Source organism: Eupeodes corollae, chromosome 1 (assembly GCF_945859685.1).
Source record: "Eupeodes corollae chromosome 1, idEupCoro1.1, whole genome shotgun sequence".
Taxonomy (NCBI): domain Eukaryota; kingdom Metazoa; phylum Arthropoda; class Insecta; order Diptera; family Syrphidae; genus Eupeodes; species Eupeodes corollae.
In genome coordinates, this window is record NC_079147.1 from 4,912,583 (window position 1) to 4,936,363 (window position 23,781).

The window sequence follows — 23,781 nt, forward strand, 5'->3', positions numbered from 1 at the left end:
ACTAGGCTTGTTGTTACGCATGCTATCTCTTCCAAATCTTTGTTTTACAAAAAGTGGCAAGAAAATACAACCTGGATGCTTGGAGAGAGAATTTGTATGTTTTCATAAGGAGACTGGATGAGAAACTGAGAGAGGAGTTTAAAGACCAAGCGCAGTCATCTCTTTATAATATTACTGCACACTTAATTACGACTTAAATGAATCCAATTATTTTCGGGATGAAAACAGTACCTTTAACTTTAACATATCAACCATTTTTAGAGCCAGAGGAGAACTGCTTAACTTGAATTTCAAACCACACAGGGATTATCTTCCTTTATTCTGCACTTTATGTAACCTTGGATCACGAGATTATGTATTCCATTTTAGAGCAATATGCCCGGTTCTCATTGAGATAAGAAGGGTTTTTTTTTCGACAGCTCGAAAATAACATTAGAGAGAACAACAAATATTTTAAATGGATGTGAAGGATGGAAGCCGTTTGCTGCATTCTGTAAGGAAGCAAAAAATACCCAACCCATGCACTAAATATTTATTTAAAAACTAAAATTATTAAAAAAAAAACGTATTATTATAAATTGTTTTAGAAAATACCTTAAAAGGACTGTACGCTAAATAACTAATGTTAAATATGTAATCAAAATTTCTTTAAAAGAAATGAAACAATCTAATCCAAAAATTTAGAACGCGTACACAAAGGACTCACGTTAATAGAAAAATGGCGACATGAAAAATCACAGCTCAGGAAAAAACTTAATTCTTTGAACTTTGAATCAGGCGCGGAAGTTCTAAAAATACGTCCAAAACACGCTGCAAATATCGTAGGGACGGAGGGAAATCCGATTACCGATCCTGCAGGCATACTTGGGTGATGGGAAGTGCATTTTAATACAGTCAGCTCACTGAAAAAGTAGAGGCTGAATCACTTCAAGAAAACGCCCTCATGGTAGTACCATTTAACATAGAAGAGGTCGTCAAAAATCATATAAAAGGCTGTAAAAAAGAGCCGATGGCATATCAGCCGAGCTGTTTCAACACGGCCGGCCGGCGACTGACATTGAGCAATTTATAAAATTATAGTGCGGGAACATGAATAAATGTAAATGTTAAGTAAAAACACATCAACTCCCCATACACAAGAACGGAGATGTCACAACGTGCAGCAACTATAAGAGTATCACGTTGTTGAGTACCGTCTATAAGAGATAGTCTTTATGGTGTCAATGGTTGCTTGTTGGTTTGTCGGCATGTACCAATGACAGTCATAATCCCTTAAGAAGTAATCGAGAGCCGTTGAGTAGGAAGAAAGACTTCTTAAAAAAAAAAGTCACCAAATTGTTTAAGCAACAAAAAGATTTTCGTCTATGTTCGGCTGATTCATTTTTGCAAACCAAAAATCGTAACGCAACTCCTAAAGAAATAAGAAAAGATGATTATGCACCAAACAGTCAATTTGTACTGATGGAATGATTAATAGCTAACGTCTTGAATATAACATTTTCGCTTCGGCAATTATTCTTCTTGCCAAAGCCATTTCACTTCACTGTGTAGACACAGTGTGAGCACTAGGAAAGGGAGAGAGGGGTTGAAAGGAGATGTCGGTGCACATTGGTTTTGAATTCCTGAATATTGCAATAGCTGGGAAAGACAGAGTGTGACAAGGCATTCCACATTCGCATAGTACGGCTAAAGAAAGAATCTCTGTACTTGACAGTACGACCGAAGATGGGCTCGAGGGTATATTGATGAGCATTCCTAGAAGCGCGAGTATTACGGTTGAACTGTTTAAGGGGAGGAATGCAGCTGGCTATTTCTCTAGAGCATAAACCATTAAAATAACGGTAAAAAAGCGTAAGACAAGAAAAATTTCGACGATGTTCAAGTGACGCAAAGGATCTTATAATGCCCTACGTTCAATACTATCCAAGAGGCTAAAGTAAGTTGCAGGAGCACCAGCCCAGATATGGGAGTTATACTCAAGCTTTGGACGTATATAAGTCTTGTAAATAACAGCCAGATCAAAGGGGGAGAAAAACTTCTTGCATCGCCTTAGAAAACCCAAACATCTTGCGGCATTTTTGGCGACATCGCGTATGTGATCGTTCCACAAAAGGTGGTTGGTGATACACATACCAAGAATATCGAGATGTTCAGTTTCCTCGATGCAAGTGCCATTTATGGATAATGGCAGGGGGGGTATATTTCGCTTTAACGATACAAAACAGCATTGCGTTTTCGAAGCATTAAATTCCACGCGGTTTCTTATTCCCCATTGTACAATGCTGTTTAGGTCGGAATTTAATGAGCTTATCATATTTTGTCGTTGCAGTTCCACATCCGAAGAAGAGGGGTGTGAATCTGAAAACGAATATGAAAAGCTAAGAGTACTATCGTCAGCGAAACAATGTATTGGATTAGGTGTTGCAGACAGGAGACCATTAATAAAAATGAGAAAGAGTGTTGGAGATAGAACAGAGCCCTGGGGCACACCAGCATTTATTTTATTTATACAACTTGTATTGAACGATTCGAAAGGTAATTAATGAAGGAGGGATTCATGCAAACCGAAAGCACGCATTTTCGATAAGAGAGCCTGATGCCAAACCCTATCAAATGCTTTTGAAATATCTAGTGCAATAATCTTACTTTCTCCGAAACTATGTAAAGATTTGTTCCATTGTTCGGTGAGATGAAATATGAGATCACCAGTGGACCTATTGCTACGAAAGCCATACTGTCGGTCATTAAGAAGGTTCCGTTCTTCAAGATATTTCTTGAGCTGATAATTAATCAGCGTTTCCATGACCTTGGAAAGAAGGGACGTAAGTGCAATCGGTCAATAATTAGACGGTGAGGAAGATTTGCCTTTTTTGGGAATAGGCTGGACAAATGCGGTTTTCCATCCGCTCGGAACGAGACCTGAGGAGTAGGACAGATGAAAAAGCTTACGCAGTGGTTTTGCCAGCGATGAAGAACACCTCTTCAGAACAATAGCGGGGATATCATCGGGACCAGCAGATTTGTGTATGTTAAGATCCTTTAGGACTCTCGCTACAGTACGAGTGCGGAAAAAGATTTGCCCCATAGAATCATTAACTCGCTCAAGTACAGGCGGAGTCATAACACTCACTGGCATAGTTGAATTGGCGGCGAACTGCCTAGCAAAGAGATTTGCTTTCTCTAAAGAGCTAACTAATAAAGTGTCATTCACAACGAGCGTAGGAACCGAGGAAGAGGAAGAATTCCTCATATTTTTTACAAATGACCAAAAATGTTTACTGCCTTTGGGACATTGCAGTATTTTTTGCCGTAATTTTTGGTCATGTAAAAATTTGGTCCGTCGAATATGGGCGTTGCAGGCCTTCCTGGCTTGCTTGAACTTATTCCGGTTTTCCTCAGTTGGATTGGCTTTCAAACAACGGAAACTTACCTTCTTAACCCTAATAACCTCTTTACAGCTCGCATCCAACCATGCGTTTTCCTTAGGTCAGATGCTTTTAACCCTATTCGGGATAAAAGTTCTCATTCCCAGGAGAATCAAACTTGTGATCATATCAGCGCTGGCGTCAACGTCAATATCGAGGAAGCATAGTGACCAGTTAAAGATCCTGAAGTAATTATTGAGACCGTCCCAGTTGGCTTTCTCGTATTGCCAAACGGTTCTCTTAGGAGCTCTTTCTTTAACTGGAGAGTTTTTACACGAGAAACTTGCTGATATGAGACAATGGTCAGATGTGCCTAGAGGAGATAGAACACTAATAGTGTACTTACCAGGGTCAGAGGTAAAAAACAAGTCAAGAGTGTTTTCTGCTCGACCTACCACGTCCGATATTCGAGTGGGCTCGTTGACCAGCTGAGTTAGGTGGTTTAACTCAGCGAAGATCTCAGCACACACTCCTTCTGTTGTTGACTGGCTCGAATGTTAAAGCCATGAAGAATTGTGTACATTGAAATCGCCCGTAACAACGATTTCAGTGCGAGGATAGGACGAAACAATTCTTTGGATGGAATCAGACAAAGCATCAAATTCACGAGAAGTTGATACTCTGTCTAGATTTGGACTTCGATAAAGGAAAATGATTTGCTTGTTCACGGAAAATTTAAACCACATAAAATTGAAAAAAGAATCGGTGCAGAGACCATATTGTGGCAAAAACTGATAAGCAACATCATTCCTAATGTATATGGCGAGACCATGGTGGGAAAAGAATAATGGCACCAAGTTATACCCTTAAATAAAGAATTCAGTGGGATCGGAATCCTCACCCACTTGGGTTTCACTTAGTGCCAATACAGCTGGCCTGTTTAAAGCAGTATGGGAGTACACAGAAAGAAAATTCGATCTAAGCCCACGAATATTACAATAATCTACCCTGAAATTTCCAGCCATTGCAAATAAAAGAAACACAAAAACCAAAACAGACGAAGACTATAAGAAAAATATTACTGAGTTGAACCACAGAATGCTATTCGATACACGCCACTATTAGTGTTATGCCTTAGTAGTGACAAGAATCGAATCCGGCCCTGTTAATTCAAAACAGTAAAATTTGATAACAATCTGTTATCAACGATGACGTAGTCTGTGAATCAATTGCATTAGTTATTAAACACAATGCAATTTGATACACATGCTAAGTCATGCGACTGTACGAGAGAAGGGGAAAGTGAAGGATGGTATTCACTGTGCATCTTCGTAAACAACTTTTGAAAAAAAGATTCCTTATTGTCCGTGCCGCAACTTCATGACTTAACTGGGATGAAGTAACATCATAAATTACTTAGCTTACGGCAAAAAGATTGACCCAACTCTGTCAAAGTATAAGATGATCTTCATTTTTATCTCATTCTTGAGATTTTCAAGGTTTCCAGTCATTTTAACTGGCTTGCAATGCTTACCTTGAAAGATTGACCCGAATAGTACATCTGAACCACGAGCTTATGCATTTTAAGTGTGCAGCTTTTATTTTAACCTTATGCATCAAAAAGTCGTTCGGGATTGGTTCTTTACAACTGTTACACCAAATTTGTCTGTGCTTAATATTTGTCTTAATTTAATATTAAGAGGTCGAATAATTTTAGAAAGAATTGTGTCGTCAAGTCAAGTGTGTATTTTGTTATTTAAAAGCAGTTAACCCATTTAGAATATTTTGAATAAGTCTTTGTTGGGCAACATAACGAAATAGAAGGCTTTCATTATGGAAAGCGAATCGAATAATTAAATCAACGTGAACTATCATTCGCGGCTCCCATGTATATGTTCACTATTCAGGAATTCAAAACCAATGTGCACCGACATCTCCTTTCAACCCCTCTCTCCCTTTCCTAGTGCTCACACTGCGTCTACGTAATAAGGGTAGTAATATCCCTTTGAGTGTGCGCTTGTTATAAAAGAAAAGTAACTTCGAAGAAGATTTATGCTTTATTTTTATCTAAAGTTTTCAAATACTACATCAACGACTCACTATTTGTAATTAGTTACCTTAGTCTGTCGAAAAAACTTTTTACCGTAAAACTTTTCGAAGTGTAATGTTAAGTAACAATATCAGTCAGAGTTATCAGTCTAACCCAAATCTATAAACTAACCACCTTTCACTTTTTGTGTTATTGTCGTTAGCTCGACGAACATAGACGCTTGTTTTTGTGCTATCAATGGATTTTAACATTTTTTTATTACGTTTTATTTCGTTTTTTTATTTAATTGGATAAAATAGTTGTATAAGTATGAGACATCTGCTGTCAGCTGTGAAAAGATTATATATTTAAATTACATAGATACATACAAATCTATAATTACAGCTTCATGTTCTTTAGATGAAATGCGAGATATTGTACCTAATCAAAGAGAGAATCCTATCTCCGCCGGACTTGCTCAATCCGGATTGCTACAACGGTCTTCTGCTCCTATTAACATTCCTAATTCACAATTAACAAATTCAATATCAGGTAATAAATACAAATCTTATCATGTTATTCTATTTACCTATATATAAAATAAATTAATTTGGTTTTATAGATTTTAACTCGGGTGGTTTCTCTGTAAACATTCCTGGCAGCTCGCTCAACTATAGTCCTACAAATCATTCGAATTTATTTAATGTAGCAGATGTATTCAATTATAGCGGTTCTGGTTCGAAATTAAGTAATTCATTAACAGCCAACCAAAATGACAGTAGTAGTTTATTTTTTCAACCACGTATTATTTCGCCGGGCTTTGGCGATTCTTTATCAATTAGTCCTTCTGTTAGGTGAGTTTTTATTTTTTTAAATTGAATTTGAATTTTTGGGTTATACTAATAAATATTTTTTTTATAGAATAACAGAATTAAATTCAATTCGCGCTGACCTAACAAGTAGTTCCGTTGGAAATAGTTTATTTGACAATAATTTGCAAAATAATAAACCAGCTGCATATTCATTGCAATCGATACAAACATCCAATCCAGATGTTGTTAGACTTAACAATGATTTGACAAATAAAACGGCACAAATAATTAAATTACAAACCACATTAAAATTAGAAATGGATGAATGTAATAGAAAGGTAAATTATAATTAATTGAATTGAATTTAAATTTTTTTCTTAAAATGCAATATATTGTTTATTTTTTAAATAGTTGAGTCTAATTGAATTGCAAAGAGATAAAGCAAAACAGGAAGCTCTGGATTGGAAGGAGCGTTTTGATCTAGCACAAACACAAATTAACTTAACAGCTGATTTACGTAGTTTATCGATATCGAAACTTAAGCAGTTGCAGGTAAGTTTAAATTAAATCCCCTTTTTTGCAGCTTTGTAATATAATTTTGTATTATGAAATATTTCACCCGCCAATGTTTACATTTCGAACAATCTTCAGTTGAAAAACCCGGTCCGTGACACCGGCGCGGCGCGGCGTCACCATTGATCAAAGTCAAATTTGCGTCACCATTGGCACGTAAAAACGAAATTAAAAAACAAATAGAGCGAAGAGAAAGATATTCCATTTTTGATACGGAAAACAAAGTTTAGTTGATCTCGTGTGCGATTAAGATAATAAGGGCGGATAGTTTTGAAATGCAATAAAACAAGCTCTGTGTGAGGAACTCACAAAATAATTGTTTTATTTGAAAGGCGCGTGTATACTATTAAGTGTGAAATATGGCATTATATAAGCAGTGTTCTGTCGAATTAGCCAGTTGCATTGCCCCCCCCCCCCTCAAACAATTCAGAGGTAATACTCGTACTTCTAGGAAGGCACATCAGTATAACCTTGAGCTCAATTTTGGACGTACTGTCAAGTATAGATATTTTTTTTTTAACTGCACATCGAGAATGTGGAATGCTTTACTCAGCTCTGTGTTTCCCTATCATTTTGATATTCAAACACTTTAAGACCAATGTGCACCGGTATTTCCTCTTTAATGCTTCCCTATTTTCCTAAAGCTGTGTTTAAACTTTAAAAATGTTAAGGGTATTAATAACCCCTTGAGTGCCCATTATTTAAAAAAAAATCCAAAGGCCGGACCCGGCTCCTTACGATGGCATGGATCCGAGTGTTCCAATTTTCAATGGCTCTTCCGCATAGATCTGGCTGAATTTGAGCGATGACCTACGTTATGTTTACCTTTAGGGCATCGGTCGATTGTAGTTTATTAGAATAGAACTGCGACTTCAAGAAACCCCACAGGAAAAAGTCTAGCGGAGCAAATCGCATGACTTTGATGGCCAATTCAGATAAACTTACCCTCAAATCGTTCATGCAAAATGTCAACCGTGGCGTTTGCTGTGTGGCACGTAGCACAGTCCATCCTGGAACCACATGTCGTCTAGGTCTATATGGCTCAATTTGGGCCATAAGAAATTAGTTATCATCGTTATTTAGTGCTCGCTGTTGACGGTGGCCGCTTCAATAACGTCGTTTTCAAAAAATTACGGACCAATTCCTTAGCCTGCCTAAAATCCACACCAAACGGTAACTTTTTGAGGATGCATTATCACCTATCGCGTGAGTTGGTGTCTTCCCAAATACGACAATTTCGCTTATTAATACAGCCATTCATGCAAAAATACTCCTCGTCACTAAAGATGTGTTTTTCGGCCAAAATTGGGGTCCTCTTCCGAAAAGATTCGAAGCCCAGTCAGCGAACAAACGGCGTTGTCTATGGTCATGAACTTTGAGCTCCTGGGTGAGTTGGATCTTGTATTGGGTGTAGGCCCCAGTCCCCACGTTCTTGTGCACGGCTGATCTTGGATCCAAAGTTTATACAATGTATACATGAAACAAAGTCTTTGGTATTATTATTATTAGAATAAGCTATAGAAATGAACGTAATAACGAACAAATACTATCTATTGTTCCGAAGGCAAATCTTTAATTGCTTTGCTTGGATATTATTATGTTTCTATTGTAAGACACATAAATCAATCTAATTTGGTCTTAGTAAAGAAGTGTTCTTCAACGTTGGCAAAATCACTACATGAGCTTTTTCATTTATCTTACTCCTCAAGTCACGTTCCGAGTAGATGAAAACATTATTTGATCAACTCATTTCCCAAAAAAGACGAATTCTCCTCACCCTCTAATTATCGACTAAATTAAATTGAGCCCCTTATTTTTAAGGTCATGAATTTTCAGCTCAAGAAATATCTCGTAGATCTGAAGCAATAGGTTATATCATGGCTTATTTTATTGATCGCTTAAGCAAATCTTTCCATCTTTTTGGAGAAATTAAGGTTATAACATTTGATATTTCAAGAGCAGTGCTCTGTTCTCCTTTCTCATTTTTATTATTGATCTCCTCTTTACAACTATAAATTAAATAATGTTTCAATGTTCTTTACTCTTAGCTTTCATATTCGTTTTCAGACTTACAACCTTCTACTTCGGATGTGGAACTGCTACGACAAAATATGATAAGCTTATTAAATTCCGACATTAACAACATTGTACAATAAGGAATAAAAACCGAGTGGATTTAATTCTTCGAAAACCACAAGTTATCTTGTAAAGCTATCCCTTGCTATCAAATATTAATGACACTTGCATCAATGAGACAAAACATCTCGATATTCTCGGTATGCGTTTTATCAACCACTTCTTGTGGAACGATTACTTACGTCATGTTGCCAAAAATGTCACAAGATGTTTAGGTTTAGGAAGATAAAAGGAATTTTTCTCCAACTCTGATCTGGCTGTTATCTTCAAGACTTACTCCCAACTCTGGAGTATATTTCCTATCTCGGCGCTGTTGTTCCTGCAACTTACTTAATCCTCTTGGAAATTAATAAACGTATAGCATTAAGATTGATTGGTGATAATACAATTGCATTCCTTCCCTTAAGCAGTTCAAACGTAATACTCGCGCTTCTAGAAATGCTCATCAGTATGCCCTCGAACTCAACCTCGCTCGCATTGTCAAGTAAAATGATTCATTCTTTAGCAGTACTACACGAATATGGAACGCATTACCACACTTTCCAGTCATTTCAACTGTGTCTTTGCATTACAAGGGTAGTAATATCTCCTTGAGTGTGCGCTTATTATAAATAAAAGCACAGTTTGCTGTTGATTCGACGTGGATGAATCTTTTTAACACACGTTTGTTTCTGCATATTATAGAGTTTGTCATCGATTTTCTTATCGGAAATGTTTGCTTTAGGCATCGAATAATCATTCATCGTTGGATTAGAAATTATGTTTCAGATCCTTCACCAGAAGTAGTGTTGGATGGTTTCAAATCCGGTATCCACAAATTGGGCGGTGGTGTGCCTCAGGACTTCGTTTTGTCTCCAATACTCTTCCAAATTTTGAATCTGTTAATTTTAAGATTTCCCTGTCCTCCGGATGTGGACTTCTAACGGCAGCGTATAAAAAGCTCAATGAATTCTGAACTGAACTTCCAAAAATGCTGCTAAATGCTTAAGTTTTTACTAAAATTATCTTCAAATCCAGTGAAATAAGTCAACTTTATAACCGGTTTTCGTTTCTACCTTGAAATTGTTTTCTTAGCTGCACTACACTATTTTGAAATACTTTACCAGGTTCAATATTCTCTAATCAGTACAATGTGCAGGCTTTTAAAATCAATACCTTTAAAGGTGGGTGTCCATTTGAGAGTACAAGAGTTGCGAGTCACTCTAAAGCTGCTCTCAAAAAAAATCTCGCAAGTGGACCTAGTCTGGAGAGTAGGTCGCGGATTGCTGACTAATTACTCTCGACATTCGATCTTTTTAAAAGTCATTCGCAAGTGGACGCATGTGTTAACCACTATCCGAAATAAGCTCGCGGAATACCAAGACAGTTCGTATTTTGCGACTAGCTGTCGAGAGTAAACATGGCAAAGCAGTAGACATTGGAGGAAACCAATTAACTTATTGAAAAATTGTTCATACTCGATTCCGAAAAAAGTTCTGAAGGCCGCCCTATGAATCACCTGCACAGATAATACAATTAACTTTTAGTTTTTCGTTCGAAAATGATAAGCGTTACCAGTATACGTTCGCATGCTGGTATAGCTTCCCTTAATTGGGTATATTTTTTATGGGTTCAACGTTTTGTATCAATAATACAATTTCACTATCTGCCAAACAACAACAATTTCGGAACTGTTAAGGATCTTCAATTTGAAGCTCTCTTGAAAGATCAGACCTCGCACCAAATTGGTTATGACGATCTACCCACGGTTTGACCCACCATTTTTTTTAATTCTTTTTTCCTTTTTAAGAACAGTGCCGATAATAAAAGCAGCTGCAACCCTTCGATTGCAAGAATACATGGCCAACTAATAATATGCTAGCAGAAGAAATCTATCAAGTGGACACGATTATGAGAGTACCCTCAGCAAGAAAACTTAATATTCTAGCAGAGAGCTCGCGATAGCAAAATTTCTAAAATTTGGCTCTCAAATTGACAGTCTCCCGGGAGTTGCTCTCGAGAGTTAACTAGGAGAAATACTCTCAAATGGACACGCGCCTTTATATTCTGTCTCTCTTTTCAAATTGCTCACACTTAATATTATCATTATGAGTGCATTAAAATTCGAATTCACTAATTGTTCAAAAAATAACAAAAACAATTATTTTTAGTCTCAACAAAAAAGATAAACGAATTAATTTATTTAATTTCAGTCAAAACTCCGCACAGACCTGGAAGAGGTTGAAAAAGTATTATATTCCGAGACCGCCACCAAATGCATGAAGTGTGAGGAGAACAACCGCACAATTACATTAGATCCATGTAATCACTTCATTCTGTGCGACACATGTGCACGTTCAGTGACGGAATGTCCTTACTGCCAGACACCAGTAACGGTACAAGCCTAAATCTAAAGCTTCTCTAAGATCATAAGCTCATGAGCACCTCACTGAATCCTACTCCTCCTATCTATAGACCATAAGGTATTGCGGATAGAATAACTCATCAATATGAACAATTCTAGGTAAACAAAAAGAAACTTAATATGTTTATTTCTATAGTTTTTCTTTCAAAGCAGCTGTGTTTATTTTTTAATATATATATATTTTTTTTATAAAACTGAACCATATACAACAAATGTATAATTATTATTTACTCTAATTTGTAATTCGAAAGTCATATTTAGTTTTATTTTTAATATTCTCTGTCACATAAATCATCACTAATTGTGTATATCCAAACTTCTATAGATAATTCTTAATTCTGATTAAAAAGAAAAACATTATGTATTAAACAAAAAGAACAAAATAAAGTAAACTCAGCGTTTCATAAAAATAAAATGCTTAAAACTGCAACTACTGATTTAACCAAAAAACAAAAGATAATGAAATTTCACGAAAGTTTGTGAAAGTGAAGTCGATGCTTAATGCAATCTGTATACAATTTGATATTAAAAATATGTTATCGAAATAATTTTCTAGGATTTTCAAATTATTATTAAACAAATACTTTCATATTTTAAATACATTATTATAAATTCTCGTTACACAGTGACATCTTTTTTATATCTATTAACAAAAAAATTAAGACAAGAATTTTGTTTATTATAAATTCTATATTTGTTTTTAAGCTTTTCTAAATTAATTTACAATCATATAACATTTTGTATTGGAATTTCATAAAAAAAATTGGAAATATCGAATATACAGACATTTAGAATTTAATTTTAAATAAAAAAAAGTTTCCAATTAAAACAAAGAAAGAACAAACATTTTTCTGTATACATTCTCAAATAGAAAACTATATTATTATTATTATTATTTCATACTAAGATATGTATGTCCCTTAAATATATAAATTATGTGTATATACATATTTATGTTTTATAAAATAAAAACATCAACTAGTATTATAACAAATTAAAAATATTACATTTTGTGTTTTTTTTTTTTCTTTTATTTATTTCTCTTAATTTTTATTCGCTTGTTACTTTAAACCATACACTTTCTTTCTTTCTTCTTTTTTTGTAAAAACAGTCGTCAGGAAATTACCAGCAAACCACAAGTCTTGAAATGGTAGCAATCTTTTATTGTCAAAATTATTTGCATGTAGGTACTGTTTCTGTTTGTGATATTAAAAGTTCTATATAAACACCTTGGCTTACACTGTTCGATGTCGTTTAACCATCTCAACATTTCACACTTCCAATCGTTACGAGCATTCTATGGCGGTTAAATTTCAGTTTATTTTGTACATTAAAATTTGACTGCTTTTTAGTTTTTTTCATTTGTAGATACGTAGAAAAATCAATTCATAGCTATTTGCTCACGAAAAAAATAACCAAAACCATTCATAAAGTCCACCCATGATCGTATCCTTTTACAAGCCGATATTGATAGTTTCACATTTTGGTTTGGAAAAAATAGGCTTGCCCTCAACCCTTTAAAATGCCAGATGATAATTTTTACTAAAAAACGAATCATTAGTGTATTTGATTATTGTATATCACAGCAAAAACTCTGTCGCGTCTCCACATTTAAAGATTTAGGTGTTTATTTCTGTTCCAACTTAGAGTTTACACATCACATTAATTTTATTGTCAATAAGGCAAGTTCTATGCTTTGTTTTATAAAATGCTGGGCAAACGAGTTTAATGATCCCTATGTTACTCTTTCTTGTACAATTGCCATGCTTGTCCTCATCTTGAATATGCAGTATGGGCTCCTTATTACGAAATTTATAGAAAACGATTTAATCAATTCAACCTAATTTCATTCGTTTTGTCCTAAAGGGGCTTCCTTGGGAAGATCCTTATGATCTGCCTCCATATCAATATCATATTAAATTTCTTCAATTGCATTAAATTAATGACTTAGTATGGTGAAATTGATGCACCTTATTTCTATCTTGTGTACATTTGAATGACTTTATACATATTGACTTCCATAGACTAACTATGGGAAGAATAAAGTTTTAATGAACGCGAATTCGTTCGTAAGGAAATACAATGCGATTTAAATTTAAATAAGGTGGGATTAAAATCATTGTTTAGAACCAGTGCTCCACTATCGTAAACGTCTTTATTTTATCTTTTTTTGTTCTGTATTAATTCATGTTAATGTTAATTATGTTTTGCATTTTGTGCGTGTGTTAGGTTTTAATTGTATTATTATCTTACTAACAACTAACACATGCACTTATGATGAGCCTCTGACCGTGGTTTGAAGCTTGCTATAACCTAACTACTTTCTGAAATTCTGAAGTGTAAAAAAAAAAAATAATAACCCACATTTTTTCCATCCAAAAATTCATAAAACTAGCCTCATTATCTATAACTTACAACTAACTTAATGGTCCCATACGGACACTCTAAGTTAAACTATGACACTAACTACTTATGCCTTTCGGCCCTAAGATCTATTTTACTTCAATTTAAATTTTATTTATTTTGTATTTATTAGAAAATTATGAGAAAAAACTAATATCAAGGTCCTTTTTTATTTTTACTTAAAAACTACTTAAAATAAGGTCCTTAATATAAAACTCATAAACGCAGAATCTGCGTTGGTACAATCGCATATCTTTTCTGATGCATTTGTAAATGCAATAAACAAAAACAAACGGACTTATTCCGATTTGTATGTAAACTAAGTTCATAAACGTCAAAGAAAACGGCTGCCAAACAAATTTTGTTGAACCTTTAAAAACAATAATTTAAATTGTTTTTACCAAAAAATTAACAAAATATTTGCCAACTTACATTCTTTACGAGTCAGTGCCGCTTCGTCCTTCTTGTGGTTGTACAAATTATTTTAATAATTCCCGCTGTTTCTACAGAAAAACAAATTTAGCTGCACAATCTGCCCGACGCTGACGACAGTCTAAAGTTTATGAACGGTAGGTACTGCAGTTCGACAAGGTTAATTCGATCGAAAATCTGACAATGAATGCAGATAACGCAGTTTTTAGTTAGACGTTTATGAATACACCCGAACATTCACTTAAACACGATAGCCACGACAAAGACCGATTATAAATTACGAAAATGGAAATTTTGCCGGATAAAATAAAATTCTCAAAATCCGAGCCAAATGGCCTGCCGAGTTTAATTGATACTTGCTTATTGACTTTGCCGACAAAATTCCAGCAATGCATTTATGAACAGAAAAACGCAATATCAAAAATTAGTTAATAAATTAAATCAAAGTAGGCGCCTATAAAAAAAGTTCTTTAGTGGCTTAACAAAATTCTTTCACAATGTCCAATAAAAATGTTTTATTAGGACTTATTTTAAATGTTTTGAATGGAACAAATTCATTCATTCATTCCTATGAAGTTTAAATAATATATAACTTATTAATAAGAAATCATTTTATTTTTGCCCACAATTTTATAAATATCCAATTATTTTACGTGCTCATCTGTTCTGAGATTTTCCTGCAGGGGCCCTACTATGTATCTCGATTCTACTTTTGATTCTATTCGAAACTCATTTCCGATTCTACTTTCAAATCGTACTACGTATGAAAGTAGAATCGAACGCCGGTTATACCAACTTGTTTTCAAAAAATGTTCTACTTTCGAACGAGTATCGAGGTGTTTAACAGTTTTAAAAATAAAACATCAAATTTTTGGACAGGAATAATTATTACAAAAATGAACAACGTTGGAATTTGGTTTAATTTGCAAGGAAATTTAGATCGGTACAAGCAAATTGAACGCAGAAGAATAAGATATGATTCCAAAATAATGGAGCTGAGTAAGAAAAGTTTTGTACATATATATGTATGTATATGGTAGAATGTTTGCACTCATTCTTAATGAGAAATATGTACATATATACTTTTGTTTTGGTTTTGTTAAGAACTAAAAAAGGGTTTATGTTCTTACTTAACACCATATCATCCGACATGACTACGCGCATAAGACAAAATGATGTTCCGAGTTAAGTTATCAGCAGCATTGAAATTTTTGGCAACCGGATGTTACCAAAAACAAATCGATGGTGACAAGAACGCTGAAAATGCACAGCAAACCATGACAAAAATACTTGCCGAAGTTTTGATCTCAATCGAAAGTGTCATGTGCCCGCTGATGATGAATTTTGACATCAATGAGAAAAACGAAAGTTCAAACGCTATTTTTGGAAAAATCACGAATTCTAGGTGTAATTGGGGTGGTAGATGGAACTTATTTTTAACATTGTACTTACACCTTGATAAAAAAAAACTTCGCTCGCAAACACATTTGTTGTAGAGTGATTATTTTCGATTTTGCCTTGTTTTGAATTCTACTTTCGAGTCACGTAGTTCCTCATTTGTTCGCAAGTTCATAAGAATATAGTTGGCACTACTAGAACTATTCGATTCTCGTTCGTTCGAAAGTAGTCAAATAGATACATAGTATCAATTTTTCGAATTCGAGCAATTTCATTGTAGAATCGAGTTACATAGTAAGGCCCCAGAGCTGGAACAGAGATAAAATGACTGCAGGTTTGATCGCATTTCAGCTGTCGGACTGTTTTATTGAACAGAGTTACCGACTGCAGTAATGGAGTGTATTTATATTTATGAACGCAAATCTTGCATTACTGCTGCATTTTTACATTAATGAACTTAACCATGGTTTCGGCGATTCAATTGAATTTCTAGATAGTTAGAAGTCCAGCGAACCAAATTCGCTCGGTCCTTTTTGTCCAAAAAACAGACTTAAATAATGATGATAAATGAAATAGTAATCGTAATTAAACAATAAAGAGATTTTCAAATTTCGTAAAATATGGTCCCTGTTTGCTTTTACATACCCATTAAGCCACAAATGAGCTTCCAAACCTGAAGTTGATTTAAACAAATTTATTATTTATTTATATTATGCATTTCCATAATATTTGGCCTTCATAAGTATTCTAGCTATCTTTATGATTCTTAAAAACGGCCAATGCGTTTAAACAGGTTTTTAACATTGATGATAAATGTCTAAAGGCGAGTTAAGGCGGTTCTTGTTTTTTTTTTGTTTTTTGGGCCCTTTTATTAACACCATCACCCTTTGGGATAATGCTTTCGCACATTTCCCTGGCAAAATGATATACAATTGCAGCCAAATTAAAATTTCGAATTGAATAATTTCCTAATGATCGAAGCAAATACGAGATTACTCCCATTATGTTATTTCCTAGCATACTAGGATTTATTGCATCACTTGCGAGGATTGCTCTCCGCCAACGTTTTAAGTCAACTACATTATGTCGACTTAATAATTAACCTGCTTGTATGACGACTGTTTTATTTTTCAATACATATTTGGAGTAAGTTTTTTTTTTAATTTATTTAGGGTACTCATGAATAAATTATATGATTTTATTTTTAAGTTTATGTTTATTTTTTTTTGTATCCACAAACAATTTCTACTACAACCGATATGAATTTGAGTAAACTTTCTCATAGAAATTAAAAATCTAATAATGTAACTGAACCACCATACCTTTAGACTAAAAAGGAAACGTATCAACCAAAAATGATAATAAATTAAAACAAAAATTATATAAGTTTAAATAATAATATAAAGAAAAATAAAATAAAATATTTTTTGTATGTCATGTCTTGAAAAGTCGCAAATATAATAGTATTTTAACAGAATTGAAATTAAACCAACTACAAAAAAAAAAAAACAAAAAGGAAGTATAATAAAAATAGGCAAGCAAAAATTAAAAATAAAAATCTTGAGAAACAGTTGAATGTAACCTAATGACTGATTTTTTACTGATCAAACTATATAGAACTATTATACAAAACAAAAACAAAACTACCGGGAACGATACCACAGTACTGCAAGAATGCATAATCAACTATTTTTTTAAATTCAATACACAAAAATAAAATAAAAAATAAAACCAAGGTATTTAAAACAATTACAAGAAGAAACTCTTTCACAAAACTCCCTATAAGTCTACACAATCTGTTTTTTTTTTTAAATTTAAATTTAAACAATAATAAAAAGTCATTTTATTATAGTTTTTTTTTCTTTTGAGTTATTTTTGATAAAGTTATGCTCTGTACAAACTCTGGATCTTTTTAGTTGCGTTTGAATTTTCTTATACAAAATTTATTTCGATGTACGAATGTACTAATGACGCTTGCTATATACATTTTATTAGTGAATTAAAAGTATATGACTTTTAATTATGTACTTCCAAATATAAGCCTCTTTATTACAGCCATCCTCCATATTAATTGTAAATTAGTATTTTCAAAAATTAATTGCATAATTACCAATCGATCATTTGCTAGTGAAAGCTTTAATATTAGAACAGACGCGTATGAAACAAATTCAAATCATCATAAAAGTCAAGGATTTTCTAAAAATAAATTAATTATTTATATGTACCCAAAGAGTACATTTCCCCTTAAAAGACTAAACATCTATAGTAATTTGACACTGCGAAAAGTAATGGGTCTTAAATATTTAAAAAATTTATAAGCAATGAGGATTTTTATTTGTATTCTTTGGTTCTTGAAAACACCCATAAACGTGGCACATGACTTTTGAAAGTGTCAATTACTATGTGGTCCTCTATATTAGATTGTTTCATTTTTAATATTTAATCTCGTAAAGTACTGTTTGCAGATAATGAAGAATCAACAATGCTTACCTACTTACTTAAGGTGGCGCTACAGTCCGGTGACCTGGGCCTCAACCAACATGCTGAGCGAATGTCCATTCGCTCTACATGATCTAGCCATCTAAGCCGTTGGACTTTAATTCTGTTAACTAGGTCAGTGTCGCTGTACAGTCCGTACAGTTCGTCGTTATATCTTCTTCTCCATTCTCCATCTATGCATACGGGACCAAATACACCCGAAGAATTTTTCTCTCGAAGCATCCTTAGACGCTCTCATCTTTCTTTGACAGGGTCCAGGCCTCAGCGCCATAAATGAGAACCGGGATGATGAGTGTCTTATAGATGGTGATTTTAGATGCTCGAGAGAGGACTTTAATTCTCAATTGTCTTCTAAGTCCTAAGAATCAGTGATTGGCAAGAGGTATTCTTCGTATGATTTCAGCGCTGGTGTCGTTGTCTGTGTTAATAGCGGTGCCTAGGTAGGCAAAGTCCTTAACTACCTCAAAGTTATAGCTGTCCATAGTGACGTTTTGTCCAAGACGTCGTTGTTCAGTGTCCTTTTTTGAGGACAGCATATACTTGGTCTTGGCCTCATTGACCACTAAACCAATCTTCTTCGCTTCCATCAAAAACGCTAACATTACGCTTTGATCTTCCAATTATGTCAATATCATCTTCGTAGCCGAGTAATTGGATGGACCTTTGGAAGATTGTGCCTCTAGTGTTGACGGTTGAGTTTTGCACAAATCTTTCCAAAACGATGTTGAAGAAGTCGCATGAAAGTGCAAGTGAAACAACAATGGTTGGGGCAAAATTAACAAGCAATCTTATGATCTTGTGAAGTGCAAATAACATCAAACTAAGTTTCTAAGTCAGAACCTCAGTTTTGATTATTATAATATATATACATTATACATACATATGTATATATGTATTTCATATTTTTTTAAAATTATTTCAAAAAACTATGGTTCATATTCATAGTTCCTTGATAAGTTCTGATTGGCTGCGTTAAATCTCGTGTTGGATAGGGTATCTTTAATATGTGGATTTTAAGATACCTTCTTGAACGAGTTGGATAGCTGTATTGAGATAGTTGTCAAAAAATAAAAACGACTTTCAGCTGTTTACAAAAAGCAGTGAAACATTTAAGCTTCGAAGTCAAAATTGTTGTAAGATAAAACTTTGAATGGATAATTCAACTGATTCATCGGACGAAGATGAATTGAAAGGTGCGTAACAATTCAATAAATAAGAGCTTACCTTAATCTGTAATCTATGTTAAATTTCCTTTTAGCTCAATTGGAATTTTATACGATTAATAATTTACTTGCGAAATCTCCGGTTTTAAACGATTTACGTTTAACAGAAAACTATCCTTACAGAAACGAGGACTATGAAGTGACAATGCCTAGATATAGTTTGGAAGAATTTCGATCTCATTTCTAACTTTAACTAACATTTTATATCTTTTTGTTTACCAACAAATACAAAAAACTAAAATCAATTTTCAAGTTTCTTAAAATTCATCCATGTGTTGATTGTTGAACAGGCTGTTCTGTCAGATACCTATATTCCGCAGAAATTCTTGGATACCTTTTTCACACGTAAAACACTAACAAAAAGATATCTTATCTGTCTGAGATTGAACGCAGCCATTTTGTTTTTGCTAAATTAAACTTTAGTTTATGTTATTCATAGATATTTTAAACCTATTTTGAAATGATAATTTAGAGTCTAAAAATAAACACGACGGAACCTTTGTTTAAGCTGTTTCTAAATCCCTTAAACGTCAAATTGAATACTAAACTGTCAAGTTAATAGTTCACCTTCTAAATATTATAGATCGAAATTCAATGAAATGTTTGCTAATATCTACGTACTTTCAAGTCTTAAAACTACCAGACGGACTTCATAAAATTTCTCAACTTACAGCAAAGAAAATAGTTTAAAGGGTTTCAAAGGTTTTGGCTCTTCAGCTAACGCAGTTTATTTTGTTACCCTCTACCAGCCATTTTGTATAGGTTTAAGTGAAATTTTTCAAAATTGTAGTAGAATAGGTATGCCTTAAACCTGTTTCTAACTAAACAGAGCTGGCAAATTCTTTATGAATAGCAGCTGTGTCTAACCTATTCAAATAGACTGGGGTTTAAAAAATGACTATGAGTATGCCCCTATGCGTTTAAGCATTTAGCAAACAGATTTTCTATACGGAAAAATTGCTTTTAAACTGCTTTGACTTTTTCCATTAAAAATCATTTTGACAATGAATAGGCTGAAGTTACTTTAACGTAAGACAGGCGAAGGCTAAAAAAATACTAAAAATAATAAAAAACTGAATATTGAAGAAAGATCTTGAAGATCATTACGAACTTCATTGAAAAAATACTTGCATAAGTCTTCTTTATGCATTTTAAAGTTTATTTTTAAATTTTAAAATCGGAATAGAATTAGGGCCACCAAAACTCCTCAGTTGCCAGTTACAAAAACTTGTCGACCATTATTGTTTTCTAAAAAACTGTTATAGCATATCTTTTTGCCATCTTTTAGGCACTAAATGTTATATTTCGGCCATAAAAGCGGAGATATATACGTAATGTAAATGCAAAACCTGTGAAAAGCGACTCAAAGATAATTTGCTTGGGCTTGATGAGGAAATGATTGATTTTGAAAAATTTGAATTGTTTGATTTTTGAAAATATTGATAAGAATTGAAGGCCAATCTCAAATGGGGTGTGTTTTGCTCTTGAAAAAAAATTAGTAAGTTAAATGTCATATAAAGTCAATTAAGTACAAATTTCTTGAAAAAATCACTGGAGGCGTTGCCCTTTAAACATATTCCGTTTTATTGTGCTTTTACTTTATTTTTAATTAAACATTTTTTCCTCAAAAATATTAATTATTATTAAGTATTGAATAAATAATAAACAAATTTAAAGTGTGATTTAAAACAGCGAAAAAGAACAAAAATCTATTTAAAATGCGATCCTTAAAATCCATAACTTATTCATGAAAGCATATAAAATGAAAAATAAAAAATTCAACAAGCTTTAAACAAAAAGAATTAAATGTATTTAGTAAATAATTTCAATCGGAATTAATATTACCTCAAAGTTGACGAAATTATTAACAAAAAAAAAAACATTTAAGAAAAACTCATTGGTGATTAATAAAAAAAAGTATTGAGCAAGTGAAATTGTGAGTGTTTGAAATCTACAAACAAAATAATAAAATAAATAAAAAGAAAAATATATATACATAGGTATCGACATAATGACATTTAAAAAATATATAAATATATATATATTAATATTTAAATTATATTCATATACATATTAAATAAAAAAATTAACAAAACAAAAAAAAAATAAACAAACAAAAGAAAAGAAAATCTGTTTTCTGTTAATTAGCAATTATGCTTAAAACACGTTAAATAGTTTTCATTACGAACACCATGTAATTAACTGTTTTGCAAATTCAATTAAATTAAATTTATCCTTTTGCTTGATAAAGGAGCAAGTACTAAGTTCAAGAATACATTTAGCAATAATAGATACCTAGTTAGCTTATCTAAAAATTTAAATAATTAATTAAACGATAATCTCTTATCACTATTAAATATAAAAAACAAAAAGTAATTAACAAATATACCAAAAAAGAAGAAGGACATCAGTCGAATTTGTTAAAAAATAAAAGGCATTCATTTCTTTTATAACAATTATTCTTATTAATCTTATATAATTTATGCTCAAAACTTTTTTCAGTTACAAACTTATTTTTTTTTTCAAAAAGTTCTTCAAAATTGTGAACAGATCATAGAAACGTTTCAACCCGGTCAAATATTTCAATAAATTTCAGCAGAAACGACTAACGCAAAATTTCTCAATGTTATTGTGAGATCTGTTCAATGCATCTTCCTTTCAATTTCATTTCAGTTATATTTTTTTCAATGGTTGGATCCCCGAAATGAAGCCTGCTGTGCAGTTCGTGAAAATTTGTTTTCCCATAAAATATTTTCCCGGGACAAGTTTTCTCTTACATTATTTTTCCTGGCAGTGCGCAGTTCAAGCGCAAAATTGTAACGTTTGACTTAAAAGTCCACTCTTTCAAAACGGGTATACTAAAAAATCTACAGTATCCAAACATTATTGATTAAAAATGTTGCCAAAAATCTTCAAGGAATATGATCCGATGTAGAAAGAGAAAGAACCAGCTCCGAGACCCAACAACCCGGCGAAGACAAATTTTTCAAGAAATTGGAAACGTTCTTGACGAACACGGGCCAATTTTTGATGAGAAGAAATTAGAAGTAAAATTAAAAAATATGAAAAAACGCTACAACATTATCATAGACTCTCTGCTTTTGTGAACAGCTGAAAGTTTTTTTTTATTTTTTGACAGCTCGTTCAACAAGGTATCTAAAAATCCACCTGTCCAAGATACCCTATATCCAACCCGAGATTGAACGCAGCCAAAAAAAAAGACATTAAATCAAGGCTTTTCAATGGGCAGGTTCAGAAATAATAAGGGACTTCATTTGCAGCCAACTTCATTCTTCGAACGTAAATTTTGACCAAGGAAACTAGTTCAAATTCAGAACTTTACTTCACAAACCTCTACTTTAAGTTAATTCTACAAAAACTGCTAAAATAATTATTGTCTACAAAACACTCCTCAGGCAAGCTAAAAGTCCACCACTATTTGTATTTTGTATTGTAAAGAAATATTACTTATTTCTTTTCCAAAATGACAAGAAAACCATTTACAGAAAACATTAAATGGAGTTGTGCGGAAAATAAGTAAATCATTAAGTAATAAAGTTCAGCTTTTAGTTGAATGATAAAACATAATCAATTGTCATTTTGACATAAGTTGACTTGGCTTGATAGTTAGGGAGATTTTTCTTGACTAACTTTCCAGTCAACTTTCCAATATAGTTGCATTAATTGGAAGGACATTTTTTAGCACCTGCTCAAGTAAATGTTAGAAACTTACCTTACTCTCAAGTCCCTTATGTCGCCTGAACCTGCCCAATCTCTTCAAAAAAAAAGTAATCCTTTAACTGAATGACTCAACAAATCAAAAGATTTGAAAAATCTTCAAAAATTTAGTGGTTTCAACACATTTTCTTTTTCATGAAGGATTCGATGACTTTTAGTTTTTTTTTGGCTTTGTTTGTAAAAAATTCTTAACTGACCGTTCTACGTTCATCAAGCGCAAGAGTGACCAATGTCCTTTTATAGCAAAGGAGTGCTTCGAGAACGAAAAACTTATTGATATTGTTTTAGCTTGAACCTATACAGTTTCAGGCTCATTAAAATAATCCATTATCCATTGCTTACGACGGTATTCTGCACAAATTTTGAGTTGTGTCCAATGAAAATCTTTAGCATTTTCTCATATCAAACAAGTTTTTTAAGTTATTGTTAAAATATGTGGATTCCCCTGGAAACATATTTTTTTTAACAATATTTTAAGTATTTCAAAACTTAGCTTCAAAGAAGGACTCATCCCCTGGAGTCTGATTATGGCATTCGCGGCGAATCGTTTTGCTAGTGAGTTTGTAATTTTTAAATTATTGCTTTTGCTTTCGACTTCTTCGTTTTGAATTCGACTAATTAAGGAATTCAAAGTCAAATTTGAAAATTCATAACCGTTGGTGAGTTGAAATCCGACACCTTTTTTTTGACGGATTCACAGGTGCAGGAGTGTTTATTATTATTCACTTTGTTTTAATTTTCTTATAATTTATCCACAATCCACAGTAAA

General features: G+C 33.1%; 1 protein-coding gene across 8 annotated transcripts in view; it reads left to right on the top strand.

Annotated features, from left to right (window-relative positions):
• LOC129939703 (RING finger protein unkempt) overlaps positions 1 to 12,198 on the top strand; it is a 33,734-nt gene extending 21,536 nt beyond the window's left edge. For 2 of the 8 annotated variants that reach the window (XM_056047816.1, XM_056047819.1), the window contains 5 exons: positions 5,815 to 5,946; positions 6,017 to 6,248; positions 6,316 to 6,544; positions 6,618 to 6,758; positions 11,108 to 12,198. In XM_056047816.1, the coding sequence (XP_055903791.1) occupies positions 5,815 to 5,946; positions 6,017 to 6,248; positions 6,316 to 6,544; positions 6,618 to 6,758; positions 11,108 to 11,302 (929 nt within the window). In that variant the 3' untranslated portion in view covers positions 11,303 to 12,198. Of the gene's footprint in view, positions 1 to 5,799; positions 5,947 to 6,016; positions 6,249 to 6,315; positions 6,545 to 6,617; positions 6,759 to 11,107 lie in introns of all 8 variants that reach the window. The other 6 variants (XM_056047817.1, XM_056047818.1, XM_056047814.1 and 3 more) reach the window with 4 other exon arrangements.
• The last annotated feature ends 11,583 nt before the right edge of the window (positions 12,199 to 23,781 follow it).